Below are 18,100 nucleotides of genomic sequence, written 5' to 3' on the forward strand. Positions count from 1 at the left end.
TGACAATGTAAATTATTTAACGGTAATAGAAAATATGGACTTGTACCCAGCAGCTATCCATTCATATTCCCTATACAGTGATATATTTGGTGTAGTTTATAGTCTTGCTAAATATTGAGGTTTGAAGAATCTGAGTCTTCTTATTTGCTGTGAATGTTCTTAACAGCTGATACTGAATTGGGTAAAGACATTTGAGTAAATATAGTTGTTGCTTAGTCGCCAAGTTGTGTCTGACTCTTGTGACCCATGGACTGTAGCTCACCAGGCTCCTCCATCCATGGGATTTCCTAGGCAAGAACACTGGAGTGGGTTGCTATTTCCCTCGCCAAGGGTTCTTCCCGGCCCAGGTATCGAACCCGCATCTCTTGCATTGATTGGCAGGTAGATTCTTTACCACTGAGCCTCTTGGGAAGCCCGAATAAATGCATTAGTGTATATTAAAATAATATAATGCATTTATAATAAGCTGATTATTAGCTGTGACTCCTCATAATTAATAACTTTCCTCAGAATATCTTCAAAATGATTGAATTCTGTGGCAACAGAAACCTTGGTGACTAATATTTGATGATTAGTATTTGAGCATTGTCAAATGTTGAGCTGTGCTGAGTCAGTTTAGTTGTGTGTGACTCTTTGTGACTCCATAGACTGTAGCCCACCAGGCTCCTCTGTCCATGGAATTCTCCAGGCAAAAATACTGGAGTGGGTTGCCATTTCCTTTTCCAGGGGATCTTGCCAACCAGGAATCAAACCCTCATCTCTTAGTTCTCCTACATTGGCAGGCAGGCGGGTTCTTTACCAGTAGCGCCACGTGGGAATCCCCAAATGTCAGCCAGTAATACTAATGTTCATAATATTAAGCATTTTCTATGCCTTGCCTTATTTAATCCTCACAGTATCTCTATGAAAATGTCAGGAAAAAGAGGTCAAGTAATCTGTTTAAAGTGACCCAGTAAGTGGTAGAGCAGTACCATTCACTATATAATATTAATTGATTTGGAAATGCCAATCAGTTGTGCTGTCTCAGTGAGAACATTTTAAAAACTATGTTTTAGACAAAAATATGTTTATACTGCTTTAAAGAGAAAGCTTAATTATATTCTCTTCAATGTAGGCAATGACTTTTAATCAAGTAATCCAGACTGGGCCAGATGAAGAAGGAAGTGATGATAAAGCAGTTACTGCTATGGGAATCCTGAATACCATCGACACGCTTCTTAGTGTAGTTGAAGATCATAAAGAAGTAAGACAATAATCTAGTGCTGTAAAAGTTTTAGGGAATTTCAAGCCATTCTTCATCAGTTGTTCTGTGCTTTTGGGGGGCCTCTGACGTATATTCTTTGGTCATCTTCTCACATACCTTGATTTCTGCTATCTTTAACTAGTAGTACCCTTTTCATAGTACTTTATAAATATTTTAGAAGGAATAGGAGGGAGGTATTTGTATTTTTGCCTTAAAGCTCTGAGTTTGGGGTTACCTTTCTCAGATCTAAAAGCATAGTGAGTCCTCGGAAAACTTACTCTTGCTAGTTTTCCTTTTTAATAAAAATTTTTTTTAGTTAGGGTATAATCCATATAACATATACCACCTTAACCATTTTTAGGTGTACACTGTATGTATTCCAAATGGATATCCTTCTTCTGTATCTGATAAGTAAAATTTTATCTCACGTTTGTCTCCTTCCACTTTTTAACATTATGATGACTTTTAGGAATTTGGGATCCAATTGAGGATCACACTGACAATTAAAGGGGAATTTGTATATTCTGTCTATATTGTATGACTTGGGTGCCCTGCTCACTGTTAAATAAATGGAGCTGATTTAAAAATTACTGGAAGTGGTAGGATTAATGCCTTCTTTTAAATAATTTTTCAGTAAGCTATTGATTTGTATCTCAGTTAACTTAATGTCTGGCTGAATTACACACAAGATTTTAGTCTCTGCAGAATGATGTGGCTCCATTTTTCTAGGAAATTTTTTTTTCTTTATAGTAAACTGTACTTGTTATTTCTTGTTTGTCTGATTGTAATAGTATTGCATTAAGTTTCATTCCCAGATTGAAACTCCATTTTGAAACAAAGGCTTAAAATAATTTGTTAAAAATATTGACTTTATATTTATAAGCACTGAATTATTATATATTATTTAATAATTCATTCAGTGTGCTGCAATTCCATATGATTTTTTTCTTCTCTTTTAGATAACCCAGCAGCTTGAAGGAATCTGCTTACAGGTCATTGGAACTGTTTTACAGCAGCATGTCTTAGGTAGGTACCTCTGATTGTTCTGAGAATATCCTATTTCATATGAGCAAGCATTGTCCTAATGACTTGGTATTCTCTTTCAGAATTCTATGAGGAGATCTTCTCTTTAGCACACAGTTTGACATGTCAACAAGTGTCTCCACAGATGTGGCAGTTACTACCTCTGGTATTTGAGGTTTTTCAGCAAGATGGTTTTGATTACTTTACAGGTAAGTCAAATCATCATAGAAATACTTAGGGTTCCCCCTGTTTGTATTCAGTTTTAGTATATCACTTGAACACAAAGTTTTGCATATTCTTAAGTGCTTCCTTGTTTGGATAAGTTATCAGTAGTAATTAATGCTCAAAGATGACCCTAGCATTGATTTCCATTATACATTTTGATTTAGTTATCACTTGAGATTTTTTTCTTTAAAACACATATTCTTAAGTTCCTGTTTCCTGTTAGTCTTCTTTGTATAATCTTTAACATACTCTTTATGTTTACTACATATGAAGGAATGTACTTTAATAATAGGCTCATTTTTACATTTAATTACAAGTGAATAATTAAAAGTGAATGTTAGGGACAAAGCGTTCAGACTTGCTTCTTTTTCTTAGATTTTTCAGAAACACAGCATTTATATTAGTAGAGATATTTAACTTACACTTTTTATTAATACAGATATGATGCCTCTGCTTCATAATTACGTAACAGTTGATACAGACACACTTCTATCTGATACCAAGTACCTTGAAATGATATACAGTATGTGCAAAAAGGTAGGTCACCCTAATACAAGAACATGTGAGGCTTGTGCTATAAAAAGTACAAAATTGTGAATAGACATGATACTACATTATGGTAAACATGATATCATATGAGTTTGACATAAGGGTTATTTAAAGTCATCAACAAAATGGCTTTGCTTCCTAGATCTCTCATTGATGACTTTGACAAGTATTTATGTCTACCTTCTGGTATTTAATTAGAACTACGTTTCTTGATTTTAGTGCCTGGACCTTACCTTAGCTTATTCTCTGCTAAGTTTTGAATCAAAAGAAGAAAAGACCAGAAATGATTAGTGATGTTTCATAAAGAACATTCTCAGACTCAAAGATACAGAAAACAAACTAATGGTTACCAAAGTGGGAGGGGAGGGTATAAATTATGAGATTGGGATTAACAGATACAAACTACTGTATATAAAATTAATAAACAACAAGCTCCTACTGACGTTCAAATAAATAATAAACCATAATGGAAAATAATATGAAAAAGAACATGTATATGTATGTATGACTTCCCTGGTAGCTCAGTTGGTAAAGAATCTGCCTGCAATGCAGAAAACCCAGGTTTGATCCCTGGGTGGGGAAGATCTCCTGGAGAAGGAAATGGCAACCCACTCCAGTATTCTTGCCTGGAAAATCTCATGGACAGAGGAGCCTGACAGGCTACAGTCCATGGGGTTGCAAAGAGTTGGACACGACTTAGCAACTAAACCATACGTATGTATAAGTGAATCAACTTTGCTCTATACCAGAAACGAATGCTGCTGCTGCTGCTAAGTCGCTTCAGTCGTGTCCGGCTCTATGCAACCCCATAGACGGCAGCCCACGAGGCTCCCCCGTCCCTGGGATTCTCCAGGCAAGTACACTGGAGTGGGTTGCCATTTCCTTCTCCAGTGCATAAAAGTGAAAAATGAAAGTGAAGTCACTCAGTCGTGTCCGACTCTTAGTGACCCCATGGACTACAGCCCACCAGGCTCCTCCGTCCATGGGATTTTCCAGGCAAGAGTACTGGAGTGGGTTGCCATTGCCTTCTCCACCAGGAATGAATACAACATTGTAAATCAACTACTTCAGTAAGGAAAAGAAAAAAAGAAAGGAACTACTTGGAGGCTGTGGCTTTATGGTAGCTGTACAGTATTAGTAAATAACAAGATTGTAAAATCTGAAGGTTCATTTTTAAAAAGTCAAAAGTACTAGGCCATTTTTGGAAAATCATAAGATACATATACATGGTGAATGTTGCTTTTTTTTTCCTCTTAAGAAGTAGGAGATAAAATGATTGATTGGGGTCCTTTATTATCGAGTCAGTGTAATTGGTAACATGAGTTCCTTACATTATTTGTTGAGAGCTCTCAGTCTGTTTAAAACCAGACATTAAAAAATGATTTTTCTCCAGGAAATTTTTAGTTGTGTTTGTCATCCTCATCCTTTCTGAACACTTAGTCACAGAATAATCATCTAGTTATGTTGTTATTTATTGCTAATTGTTTATGTTGATGTTCTAGGAACAGAGATAGCTATGCCACCTACACTCCTAAAACACTTATCCTTAACCCTTTGATTCCTCTAGTGCTAATGAGCGTGTGAATTACATGCTTTTATTTCTTCTCTGGGGACAACTTCTGCCATCAGCAGACTGCCTTTTCATCCTGCTCATCTCACAGTCCATTGCCAGTATTTTTTTTTTCTTTTTTTTAGGCATAGTGGTTGTCAACTTGTTACAGTCCGGAATGGCACGGGGGGAGGTCCTTTGAATTATTTAGACCAGTTTTACAGACAACTCCAAATCCTTACAGTTCTTTAGACTGTAGTCTGTGCAATCACTCATATTTATTCATAAGACTATCTTAAATACTTCAACAGTTACAAACCGATTTAAATGTTTTGAGATGCCTCCTTGCAGTTTATATTTTGTGTTGATCAGGTTCTTACAGGAGTTGCGGGAGAAGATGCAGAGTGTCATGCAGCAAAATTGCTAGAGGTTATCATTCTGCAGTGCAAAGGGCGTGGCATTGACCAGGTCAGTGAAGCCATTAATGATTCAGGTTGGAGGATTCAGAGAGGGAATTTTTTCCCTCCGCTTTTTGTTTTGGGGCATTTGTTATAATATTGTTTATTATGACACCAAGATAACATGTTAAAATTGTTTAAAATTTAACCAATATTTAATAGTGATCATATATTTAATATGTGTGGAAATATACAAAATGACTACTACAATAAGGTCAGTCAGTAGGAGTATTTTGAATCCATGATTGCTGTTGTGGTGGGGCTCTCATATCTCAGTGAAGACTGGTTTTTCTCTAAAATTGAATTTCCCACTGAAATGCTTCAACAGTAAAAATTATTGAATCATTTAATGAAATAGGGTTTGGTTGAGGAAACCAGAAAATTAATATGGGTAGGATAGTTAATGCCTGCTATTACTGACAGTTTTGAAATGTTTTGCTATTTTTCTCTATAGTGTATTCCCTTATTTGTGGAAGCAGCTTTAGAGAGGCTGACAAGAGAGGTGAAGACAAGTGAACTTCGAACAATGTGCCTGCAAGTTGCCATTGCAGCTTTGTATTATAATCCACACCTACTTCTCAATACCTTAGAAAATCTTCGCTTCCCTAATAATGTTGAACCAGTTACAAACCATTTTATTACACAGTGGCTTAATGATGTTGATTGTTTCTTGGGGTAAGTGACATGTACTGGGTCTTTGTTTATATAACTTTGTGAGAAACTCTGCAAAATTTTTTTAAGGAAAGGAAGAAAATATTTATTTTATTTTTTCAGGCTTCATGACAGAAAGATGTGTGTTCTGGGCCTATGTGCTCTTATTGATATGGAACAAATACCACAAGTTTTAAATCAGGTTTCTGGACAGATTTTGCCAGCTTTTATTCTTTTATTTAATGGATTAAAAAGAGCTTATGCCTGCCATGCAGAACACGAGAATGACAGTGATGATGACGATGAAGCTGAAGATGATGATGAAACGGGTAAGGGATTTGCAATGTAGGAAGCTAGTCTTACTACCTAGTTAGAAATATCACTGGACTTATTCCTTTAACCCTTATTCTAATGAAATGTGGGATTATAGCCAAATATTTACATGTTCATTCATTCATAGACTCTCTAGAGTGTTAGGTCCATGAGGGCAGAACTTGCAGCTGTATCTCCATTACATAAAGCAGTTCTAGGTAAAAATGATTTTTGGTTTGGGGTTTTTAGTGTTTGTGAACATCTAATACATTTCACCTGTGAGACACTACAGACCACAAGATTAAAAATAGATGTTGTTTAAGTTATTGTAATGGTTCCAAAATGATAATTGCCATTTTTGTCTTTTATCCTATATTATCATAGCCAGCCTTTAAAAAAAAAAATCTTGTAAAAGGTATTCCTGTGGAAATAACAAACTGTTGCTTTGCTATTAGTATTTATTTGGTTTGGTAAATACCATAAGGTTCAGAGCATGCCAAATGCTGGTTCTCATTCAGTCCATTTCCTAACTTTAGAATCTATATATAATATTAGAGTACTAGAATCTAGATTATTAACAGTTGTGGTTAGCTTTCTGTGAGAATCTTTTTTTCTACTTATTGCCGAACATGTATTTAAACACCAATTCCTGGATCTCTCCCTTCTATTTATTCAGTTGTGATTTTCCAACAGTGATCATTGTCAGTGAGTTATAATGAGTAACAGAATATTTCAGAGTTAACAAGAGCACCTTTTTATGACTTGGCAGAGGAACTGGGCAGTGATGAAGATGATATTGATGAAGATGGACAAGAATATTTGGAGATTCTGGCTAAGCAAGCGGGTGAAGATGGAGATGAGGAAGATTGGGAAGAAGATGATGCTGAAGAAACTGCCCTGGAAGGCTATTCCACAATCATTGATGATGAAGATAACCCTGTTGATGAATATCAGATATTTAAAGCTATATTTCAGAGTAAGTTTACTTGTTCTATGTAATTCAGATAGTTTCATATGATCCATTTTCCTGAATCAAACTGTTCTTCTTTATGTCTGCCCCCTAAAGAAGAGATTGGGGTATATCAAACCCAAACTAGAACATGGTTTAGGATTGTTAGGCAAAGTACCCAAAGTTACTTCTCCTTAGAGATCAGAGTATTTTCCTCATCCTGTGATTTTACTTTTATTTAGATCATAATTCTGAAATAGGCACATCATAGGAAAATTGTATACTTCATTGTAGCCTCCCAGGTTTTCCCAGAAGTATCTACCCTTATGTTTCTTCTGTTCATGTATTTGTGTGTATTTCTCCCCCTGGCTAAGCCTGTGCTTACCTATCTGAGAATTTGACCTTTTTTGTTTACATGTATAGTCTTGGGAATCTTTATTCTTTTCTCCTGCTTCACAGTGTGTGGCTATAGACTACTAGGTGCCAGTTTTTGGTTTTGATCATCATTTACTTGGATTTCAACAAAACACAACATCAGTGTTCTTTAACCTAGCTTAAGAAATTTAAATTGACACTATATTTGAACCTCCTTTCCTTCCAGTTAACTACTTTGCTATTTTATCATTCCTATGCATTATTAATTTTGATGTAGGACAAATTCTCTGATAAGCAAAGCATTAATCCTCCAAGCCCACGACAAAGCAATTTTGATGCAAGGTTGCGGGAGCGGAAATGCAAGTAATTGTTTTGGGGCTATGTGGCAGGCTGTTAAAATTGATTGAAGTGCCAAGAACTGACTGGCTTTTGTCCTTGACTTGTATTTTGTATACTTAAACACATGTTAATTCCTAAAGAATGGTTTATAATAGAAGGCTCATGCACAGTAAAGGCAGTACAGTAGAAGTAGAAGATCATGAGGAAATCAGTTTTCATTCTTGGGAATTACTCTGTAAAAAATTTTTATTTTGTGGAAAGCCTTTATAGAGAACATTTTCTCTCACTCACTCACCACACACACACACCCCCCTTTCTGTAGCTAATTGAAACACAGGCGTATATAGTTAGACTTGTTACCATTGTCTGTCAGCTTATCTAGTGTGTGTTTTCATTAAACAATGAGATTTTTCACACCTGGTCTTGTGACATAAGTTTTGTTATTCCTTCTTACGGGTTGTGTTTGACCATTATTTAGACTATAATATAAAAATATGTGAGTATTTTTAAGTACTGCAGAGTACCTTTCTATGGAAAGACTACATATATTTAAGAAAGATTTTTGAATAAGAAATGCAGAAAAAAATAAGAATTTATTTTGTACCATTCATCTCTTTTTTGAGGTTTCCGGGTTTTGTGTTTTAATGTAGGAATTTGAAAATTGTATCCAGAATGTGGGAATGTGTCCGTTTTTAAGTTGCTTTAACTAGGAATCTTCTAAGGAGTTTGAGTTAACTTTATTTTTAGTTTCCCTACTTTGTTACTTGTTAGATAACAACTGATTTAGGCTCTTTAAGTTCTTATTTACTAAAGTTGAGGATTTTGAGCGTGATTTGGTTTTTGAGGCATAATGGTAAACCAGAAATTTTTCCCCTGTATGTTTTTCTCACAAACAGTTTAAAATACTGTAGGTAATTATTGGGAAAATATAAACTAGATCAGAATTTCAGTACTGGAGGTAGAGTAGAGGGAACAGAATAGTAGACAACTACCAGGACTCTTATTGCCCTTTTTTATCTGGTTTCCTTTTTGATAGCTATACAAAATCGTAATCCTGTGTGGTATCAGGCTCTGACTCATGGTCTTAATGAAGAACAAAGAAAACAGTTACAAGATATAGCAACTCTAGCCGATCAAAGAAGAGCAGCCCATGGTATGTTAATTGACCCTCTTTAATTAATAACTTTGATACAGCTTTAAAATTTAAATTAAGTGATTTAAAATTATGTAAGAGCTACAGTTGTTGGAAGTGATAAGAAATTCACTAATCTGTAGGAATGAGATAAAGAATTTTGGTTTTGGCCACAATTTCTTGATTTTAAGTGTAGTTGAAAGCTATAATAAGGTTGTTAAATCTCATGGAGCTGGTTTGATAGTGGAAAACTCTGAAAACTGCAGTTTCTTAAAGGTATATTAAAGACACACATTTCTTTTTATCAGTGAACATTTCATGCTTAACAATATATAAATGCCGTTTCAATATAGGATATTTTAGGTAATACACATTCTAACAGTTTTGTAGGTCTTAATAACTGTGAGTCAGACTAGTTTTATATTCAGAGAGGGTCCTCCTTATAAAAAAGGAAGTATTTATACCTCCTTTCTGATGTATTTATATTTGAATTTGCTTGCAGTAAATTCAGTAGCTGTTACTACCTTTGGAATTGGATCCTATTGATTCAGTATTTGACTCAAAATAGGGTATTTAAGAATTTTTCTTTTTAAACAATGGGAAGTGAAAATTGGCTGAGAAGTCTATAGCATACAACAGAGTTCATCTTCTCTACATATTACACACTTCTCTTCTTTACATATGGAGGGAGAACAGAGACCAAAGTTTGGAACTTCCTGGCTAATGTTGGTGGTTAGCTGTTGTTACTATCTGAACTTTCAGGGATGATTTCTATAGTTTGTTAGTTCCTTCTACTCTGCAAAGTAGTAAGCTGATCGATTGCTCTACCAAATGTTTACTTGTTTTTCTAGAATCCAAAATGATTGAGAAACATGGAGGATACAAATTCAGTGCTCCAGTCGTGCCAAGTTCTTTCAATTTTGGAGGCCCGGCACCAGGGATGAATTGAGTTACCACTTTCCTTCCTGCAGTGTGATTGTAGTGAAGAGCTTGTGTTCCTCCTAGTAGCGGTTCCAGAACTGGTTCATGTTATCTACTATAAACTAATTGATCAATAGATGGACAAAGAAACCCCAGAAGGTGGGACTTGATCATGCAACTTGGCACTGAAAATGAAACCAGAGGGATTTTGGCCGGGGAGGGAGGTAACTTGGGGGCTAGGGAGTATTTTCTTTATTTTTTGAAGAAAGTAAGGATTTGACTGAAAGTTCAAGTGACACTGTGGAAATCTACAACAGGAGGGGATGTCATGAAGGCAGCTTTTCTTTTTCTGAGGAAAAAATAGGCATGGGCTACAGGACTATTTAAAATGTCTCATTTACAGTATAAGCTCAAAGGTAGATGTAATTTTTACACCTATGAGTATTTGTCCGATTTCTGTCTCTCCTTCACCATTGAGTATCTATTCTTTATATGTAAATAAGATAAGGTAATCGATAGCCTTATTCAATCTTCATCATTTTCATTCATCAAAGATTGTTCCTATGTAGATTATTGGACATTTATTGTAGCACTACATAACTGATTAAAAAGAAAATCTGTAAATGAATTAGCACTTTCATATTGAAACAAGCCTGCTAGCCTATGTATAAAATAGCAAAATGTTTGCTGTTTATAAAAAGATGGGATGTAATGGGGTGGGGGGCAGGGGTAATTTCAACTTATTAATTTAAAAATGAATTAGCGATTTTGTACCTGGTGACTTTGTGGTGCACTCACCTCTGATAGTGACTTGAATTCGGTATGTTAAAAGGGGTTAGTGATATTTCATTGCTGCTAAAAATGGCAACTCCCTCTGTGTCCTGTTTTTTTCTTAAAGCTCTCAGTGTACAAGTGGATATTTGGGTACAAGACCTTACTGTAACAAAGAGGAAAGGTGATATTTGAAAGCATGTAAATTGGATATAAAGTTCTACTCTTAAAGAGTTGATCAAAGAGTATGACTAAACATCTATATATGCAATCTATTAAAAGAACTTAATTCGGCTCTTATGTCTTGATTTGATTGCAGTTTTTTTCTAATTAGAAATTTTTTCCTCGATCTATTTTTATCCTATAACTAGAAAGAATAGGAAATGCACACTTTTAAAACTGACATTTAACACCTGCCCACCTCCCTTTCCCATCTCCTCTGCCCCTCTTGTTGATGCTGGTATCTGATAGGCTGAAGGCACAGGGTTCCCTCCAAAAACCACTGTTGATACCACTGCAAAAACAAGCCAGCAACAAGACAACGTGGAGAGGTTGGCTAGCTTCCCTCTCTTCTAACTGCATGTTCAAAAATAAGCTTTTATTGATCTTGAACATCTGTCAGATGAGTCATACATTGGGTTATTTTTTTATATACAGTATACACAATATTTCAAATTGAAAGCAACATCTCAATGGATTAAAAACTATTGAGTGCTGTTGTCTATAACAGACTAGAAAATTTGTAAATGTAAAAATGAAACAAATGCACATATTATTTAAAATGCATAATGAAAACCCATTGGTGTTGTGTTTTTCTTGTATGCCAGTAATTAAGCCACTACCGTTGGCATTGTTTGGTTTTCTATTTTAACACTGAAGGAGTGAAAGTATTTCCTATATTTATGAATTTACTATGAAAATTTTGGCAAAAAAAGAAAAAAATGTTTGTCTGAAATGTGTGGGTGAAAATTGTTAATCAAGTGTGTTTCTACTTTTTCGCCCCGAGTTGAACACCATCTGTAAACTCTAGGTTGCTTCAGGGGATTTCATTATTATATAAAAGTCATAAAATTAAAATGGAGTAGTTGTATATATGCAACATTATGTACAGAGGGGAAGTGTTGAATAGTATTAAACATTTTCGTCTTCCTTTACCTTTTATCCCCTACCTAATATCTAGTCTACTTTTTTAAATTTCAAGTTTCACTGCTCTTTGAATTGATAATTTCAATTTTCACATTGTTATTGGAAACCATATTAATAAAGGTTTTAGTTATTCCCATGCACAGTATGAAAATTCTCGGTTGCTGAGGTTTTGTTTCAAGAAAATGTATTGGTATGTCTTTGAGATCAAGTTTTATTGTCTCCTCTGTCATACAATCCAAACTAATCTACATTTATGAAGTTTTGACTGAAATGAAAGACCTTAAAATTAAACTATATTTAATATTAAATATTGTTCAAATGGTAGTTTCTAATGCACCAAATATACCTCGGTTATTTTCAGTATTTCCTTAAATATAACATCAAATTAGAGTTTCTTATAGATTATGAATCTTGATAATGTATCAGTGTTTTTAAATAAGGTTATAGGATTTTAGATAACTTTTTGAGAGTAGTATTTATAAACTTGTAATTAGTTGCATGTGGATTTTATTTATTTCTTTAACATACAGAGTTTCCCACAGTTTCACTAATCTATAACTTATTTTTTAATTTATACAAGTTAATTCTGATTTCGTTTGGGTTTCAGTATGTCTTTTTTAATGGCTGACATTAGTATAAAATCTTCAGTTTTTTGTAAACCTAAGCCATCCATTTTTATAAAAGCTATTCATTTATCAGTATTAAATAAAAGATGTTAATCTGTTTCTCTGCAGGTAACAGAATGGTGATTACTAATCTACATGTCTTACCAGGATAATGACTGCTACGTTCACCTCTGGAAGAGACCAGAGTGTAGAGCAGGGGTGGCCATACCATAGCATATGGCTGTGTTCAGTCCCAGATATAGTCCCTGAAGCAAGCATTTAGGAAAAGTTATTAGGAATTATATTAATATACACCATGTCTTTGGGAGGATCTAGCACAATGACTTAAGCATAGTAAGCATTCCATAAATGTTTGTGAAATAAATGACCTAAAACTACATTAAAACCTTGGTTATAAAAATGTCAGTTCTGGTCTATGTAATTTTAAGTTTTGGTGAATGTTGATCGCTTCTGAAGTTGAGTTTTACAGTTGATGAGGTTGGCCACCCTTGCAATAATAGCACTTTACTTTGGTTTTTACAAATGGAAACTAGATATACAGCTAGAAATCCAGAATTTTGTTACTATGAGAGAAATATCTTTTAAGTAACTTTTTGAGAGGTAATTCCCCCTCTAGTTTTTTTTAAAAGCACAGGTGATAGATAGAAATTTGTCAATTATACTTGGTATCTGAATCCTACATTTAAGTGCTTCCTACCAGAGTCTTTTTTAAAAGTTCCTTTTAACATCCTTTTAATAAACTCTAAAAGGAATTTCCTCAATCTCAAAGAAAGGCTAAAACGAATAGACTTAATAATGAAAGAGTAAAAACCCTTCCCCCTAAGATCAAAAATGCCTCCTGTTGCCACTTCTTTTTAGCATTGCATATAGGATTTTGTTCATTGTTGTCGAGGTGCTACTGTGTCCGACTCTGACCCCATGATCTGCAGAATGCTAGGCTCCTCTGTCGTCCACTTTCTCCCCAAGTTTGCTCAAATTCATTTCCATTGAGTCAGTGATGCTATCTAACCATTTCATCCTCTCCTTTTGCCTTTAATCTTTCAATAACGGTTTAGCCAGGGCAGTTAGGCAGGAAGAAATAAGACATCCAGTGGGAAAGGAAGAAGTGAAATGTATTCTCAGATGACTCATGTCACAGAAAACCCTGAAGAATCCACACATAAAGAGCTAATGACTTGTTTGCAAGGCATAAGATTAATATACAGAAAATCAGTTGTATTTCTATACAGCAGCAGTGAAATTAAGAAAATTACATTTATAGTATTGTTTAGTCACTAAATTGTGTTAGACTCTTGCCACCCCATGGACTGTAACCTGTCAGGCTCCTCAGTCAATAGTTCCCAGGAAAGCATACTGCCGTGCAGTGGCTGTCATTTCCTTCTCCAGCGGATCTTCCCAACACAGGAATTGAAGTCTGCCACTTGGTTGGCAGGTTCTTCACTGAGCCATCGCCTGGTAAGAATAGATCCCCCCCCTCCTCTTTTTGCTGTAACTTTTGGCTTCTGGGATTTTAGCTCCCCAATCAGGGACTGAACACATGCCCTTGGCAGTTAAAGCACAGAGTCCTAACCACTGACCACCAGGGAATAGATACCTTCTACTGACCAAAGGAATAAAATTGAGTGTCTAGAAGTAAACCTTTAAGTTTATGGTCAGTTGATTTTCAACAGGGGCTTCCTAGGGGGCTTCCCTCATAGCTCAGTGGTAATGAATCCGCCTGCAATGCAGGAGACCCCGGTTCTATTCTAGGGTGGGGAACAGCTGATGGAGAAGAGATAGGCTACCCACTCCATTATTCTTGGGCTTTCCTTGTGGCCTAGCCAGTAAAGAATCCGCCTCCAATTTGATCCCTGGGTTGGGAAGCTCTGCTGGAGAAGGGGAAGCCTACCCACTCCAGTATTCTGGCCCGGAGAATTTCATGGGGTTGCAAAGAGTCGGACACGGCTAAGCAACTTTCATATTCCTAGGTGGCACTGGCGGTAAAGTATCCACCTGCCAATGCAGGAGACATAGGAAACTGAACCTGTCTCTGGTTTGAGAAGATCCCCTGGAGGAGGGAATGGCAACCCGCTGCAGTCTTCTTGCTGGGGAATACCATGGACAGAGGTGCCTGGTGCGCTACAGTCCATAGGGTCACAAACAATTGGACATGACTGAAGTGACTTGGCACATACTTATGCACAATTTTTAACAAGGGTCCCAAAACCAATGTAGGGAAGAATCTTAAAAATGGCTCTGAGACAGCTGGGCATATTCTTAGGAAAAAATACAGGTGTAAATTATGGTGACTGAACTAGTTAAGTTTCTTGGCTATAACACCAAAGACCAAGAAACAAAAACATGATTTAGATTTCATCAAAACTTTGTGCTTCAAAGGTTACTTTGGAAAAGTGAAAAGACTGCAGAGGATGGGAAAAACTATCTGCTAATCTTGACTATATTCAGAACACAACAAGAAAACCCCAATTTAAAAACAGTAAAGAATCCAATTAGACATTTCTCCAAAGAAATAAATGGCCAGTATCTTAGGAAATGTTTAACATCTCTAGTCATTCAGTTCAGTCACTCAGTCGTGTTCAACTTTTGCGACCCCATGGACAGCAGCACGCTAGGTTTCCCTGTCCATCACCAACTCCTGGGGGCTGCTCAAACTCATGTCCATTGAGTTGGTGATGCCACCCATCCATCTCATCCTCTTATCGTCCCCTTCTGCCTTCAATCTTTCCCAGCATCGGTCTTTTCCAGTGAGTCAGTTCTTTGCATCATGTGGCCAAAGTATTAGAGTTTCAGCTTCAGCATCAGTCCCTCCAATGAATATTCAGGACTGGTTTCCTTTAGGATGGACTGGTTGGATCTCCTTGCAGTCCAAGGGATCCTCAAGAGTCTTCTCCAACACCACAGTTCAAAAGCATCAATTCTTCAGCTCTCAGCTTTATAGTCCAACTCTCACATCCATATGTGACTACTGGAAAAACCATAGCTTTGACTAGACTATCTTTTGTTGGCAAAGTGATGTCTTTGCTTTTTAATATGCTAGTCATTAGGGAAATGCAGATTAGAATTCATGATGTGGTATTTCTTATCTACTAGCGTGTTTAATCAAGAAGGTACACAATCACAAGTATTGGTGAGGAAGAAGAGAATATTGTACCCCTGTACAGTGTTCGTACAATATAAAATACCTGTTGTGTAAAAGTTTGATGGTTCCTTAAAAGGTTGAAAAGTGTCACCTAACAATTCCACTCTCATATATGTGTGTGTGTTTATATGGATACATATACATATAATGAGAGAAATGAAGCCTATCCACACAAGAACTTGGTGCACAGTTGTTCATACTAGCATTATTATAGCCAAGAGCAGGAAACAATCCAAATGGCCACTGGTGAGTGGATAAACAAAATGTGAAATAGCCATACAATTAGACATTTAGCAGTAAAAAGGAATGATGTACAATTACACACTACAGTGTGGATGAGCCTTAAAAACAAGTCAGACACCCAAGTCCATATATATGAAACATTAAAAATTAGCAAATCAATTAGTGGTCACTGGGATAGAGGTGGGGAGGGAGGGCGGAATGGAGTGTGAGTGTAATGGGCATAGGTTTTCTATTGGGCATGATTAAAGTGTTTTCCATTAGATACTGGTGATGGTTGAACAGCCTTGTGAATATACTAAAAACTACTGAAGAACCTGTATGCTTTAAAATGGTGAGTTTTCTGGTATATGAGTATCTCAATTTTCAGTTTCAAGTTTGTTTAAAGTTATCTAAAAAAGTAATACTCAACGTTTATTCATTGAGTATAAAATAAGAGCTAACTATCCCCATATATAGGGAAAACTGTCTTAGAGATTGTATCCCACCAATATTTAGTTATTTGAGCTAGCTGTTTTTTTAATCCCATCATCCCATTAAACAGCCCTAGCTGGCACCAAACTTTGGCAGGGTGGATAGCAGGAGGAAGAATTCTTTAAAAAATTTTTTTCCCTGTAAATGCTACATCTTTGTTATATATTTCAGTATGATACAGCATTGGAAATTTAAGACTGAGTCATCTTTTTTTCTGCCTCCTTCCAAAATTACAGCACCTAGTGGTTTTCTATAAAATGGTATCAATCTTATTGCTTATTTGGAGACAGGAGTTTCACTTAAAAAAAAAAAGCCTCACCTTGACTTGAGTATGTCTTCCCAGAAAAATAAAATCATTTTAAAAACAATGGTTTCATTTCTAGACTATTCTTTACTGCTGAAGTACTTACTTCAGCCTACTTACTATGTGTATTAATGAAACTTAATTTTTCTTTTGTCTGGAATTTTAGATTTAAGCAAATATAATTAGAAGCCAAAAGTGATTGCTAAAATCTTATAGAAGTAGCCAGTTTCAAAGGGACACCTGTAATCTTCAAGGACTTTAATTGATAAAATTTTGTAAAGTTTATTTTCTCTTAGCTTGCCATTAAAATAAATCAAACACATTAATCACAACTAACAACCTTGGAGCTCAGTTATCAAGTGCTATTTTCAAAGATGAATGGGCTTCTCTGGTGGCTCAGCAGTAACAAATCCGTCTGCCAAAGCAGGAGGTACAGGTTCCATCGCTGGGTAGGGAAGATCCCCTGGAGAAGGTAATGGCCCCCCACTCCAGGAATCTTGCCTGGGAAATCCCATGGACAGAGGAACCTGGCAGAGTCGAGTCTGTGAGGTGGCAAGAGTTGGACACGATTTAGTGACTCATTCAACAACAAATGAATGAATGAATTGGGTTAACAGGTCCATGGGTAGAGTTGATAAAATGGAAAACTGCACATACTGGAGTTACTATCAATAACTTGAAATGAGGGGAGTCCTGCAATTAACCACTAACAAAACATGACCAGTTTTAGCAGTACTATGCTTAAGTCAGCATGCATACTGAGAACTATATCTGAGATTGGAAAGGAACGTTTTAAGTAACATTTACTTCTAAAAGTATATTCTAATAAAGCTCTGATTAATGTTTTCAGTGTAGAAGCTGAGTGAGATTAACAATGAGTTTATACTGCAGACCAAGGATTCTGGGTCCATGAGCCCTATGAAACTGCGATGCGTTTAGTATATTTTTCATAGCTTTCATCTGAATCTCAAAGGAGTTTTCAGAGTGCTTAGAAACCACTGCGCTGAGCATTAAAGTGAGACTTGGGAGAGAGAGGTAACATCAAGCATTTGAAAAGTACCTCTGATAGGCATGGTGCTACCTTTTTCTACATTCTCATAAATCTTCCCAGTCAACACTGTTAAGTTTTTATTTTTAATATTTATTTGCTCTGGGTCTTAGTTGAAGCATGTGGGATCTAGTTCCCTGATCAAGAGATCGAACCGGGCCCCCTGCATTGGGAGCAGAGTCCTGACCACTGGGCCACCAGGAAAGTCCCTGAAGTAAGTTTTTATTTTATAAATGGGGCAAGAGTTTCTAAGATAAGTGACACATCTAACAGCCACAGCTTCCAATGGAGAGCAAATGACTAGTTTGTTTTTAAATTAAGCATTTTAATAAAAAAAAAGAAAAATTAAAAATTCTTTAGCGTTTGAAAATGAAAGTCGCTCATTTGTGTCGGACTCTTTGCCACCCCATGGTCTATACAGTCTGGAATTTTCCAGGCACAATACTGGAGAACACCAGGAAACTCTTCCCAACCCAGGGATGGAACCCAGGTCTCCAGCACTGCAAGCGGATTCTCTACCAGCTGAGCCACCAGGGAAGCCCTCAATGTTTGGGGGGGAAAAAATTGCAGATTTATTCAGTGTTTTTTTAAAAAAATACAAATTTAGGGGGAGAATGTATTAATAA

The 18,100-nt window shown here is 36.2% G+C and overlaps 1 protein-coding gene across 1 annotated transcript in view; it reads left to right on the plus strand.

The window, feature by feature from the left end:
* Nucleotides 1–12,674, plus strand: part of IPO7 (importin 7) — a 46,641-nt gene extending 33,967 nt beyond the window's left edge. Inside the window, exons 16-25 of the mRNA XM_065943780.1 lie at nucleotides 1,115–1,243; nucleotides 2,203–2,269; nucleotides 2,350–2,475; nucleotides 2,931–3,028; nucleotides 4,962–5,057; nucleotides 5,502–5,722; nucleotides 5,822–6,027; nucleotides 6,780–6,986; nucleotides 8,710–8,826; nucleotides 9,657–12,674. Coding sequence (XP_065799852.1) covers nucleotides 1,115–1,243; nucleotides 2,203–2,269; nucleotides 2,350–2,475; nucleotides 2,931–3,028; nucleotides 4,962–5,057; nucleotides 5,502–5,722; nucleotides 5,822–6,027; nucleotides 6,780–6,986; nucleotides 8,710–8,826; nucleotides 9,657–9,754 — 1,365 coding nt within the window. The 3' untranslated portion in view covers nucleotides 9,755–12,674. The remainder of the gene's footprint in view (nucleotides 1–1,114; nucleotides 1,244–2,202; nucleotides 2,270–2,349; nucleotides 2,476–2,930; nucleotides 3,029–4,961; nucleotides 5,058–5,501; nucleotides 5,723–5,821; nucleotides 6,028–6,779; nucleotides 6,987–8,709; nucleotides 8,827–9,656) is intronic.
* The last annotated feature ends 5,426 nt before the right edge of the window (nucleotides 12,675–18,100 follow it).

The sequence above is a fragment of the Muntiacus reevesi genome, chromosome 9 (assembly GCF_963930625.1).
Source record: "Muntiacus reevesi chromosome 9, mMunRee1.1, whole genome shotgun sequence".
Lineage (NCBI taxonomy): Eukaryota > Metazoa > Chordata > Mammalia > Artiodactyla > Cervidae > Muntiacus > Muntiacus reevesi.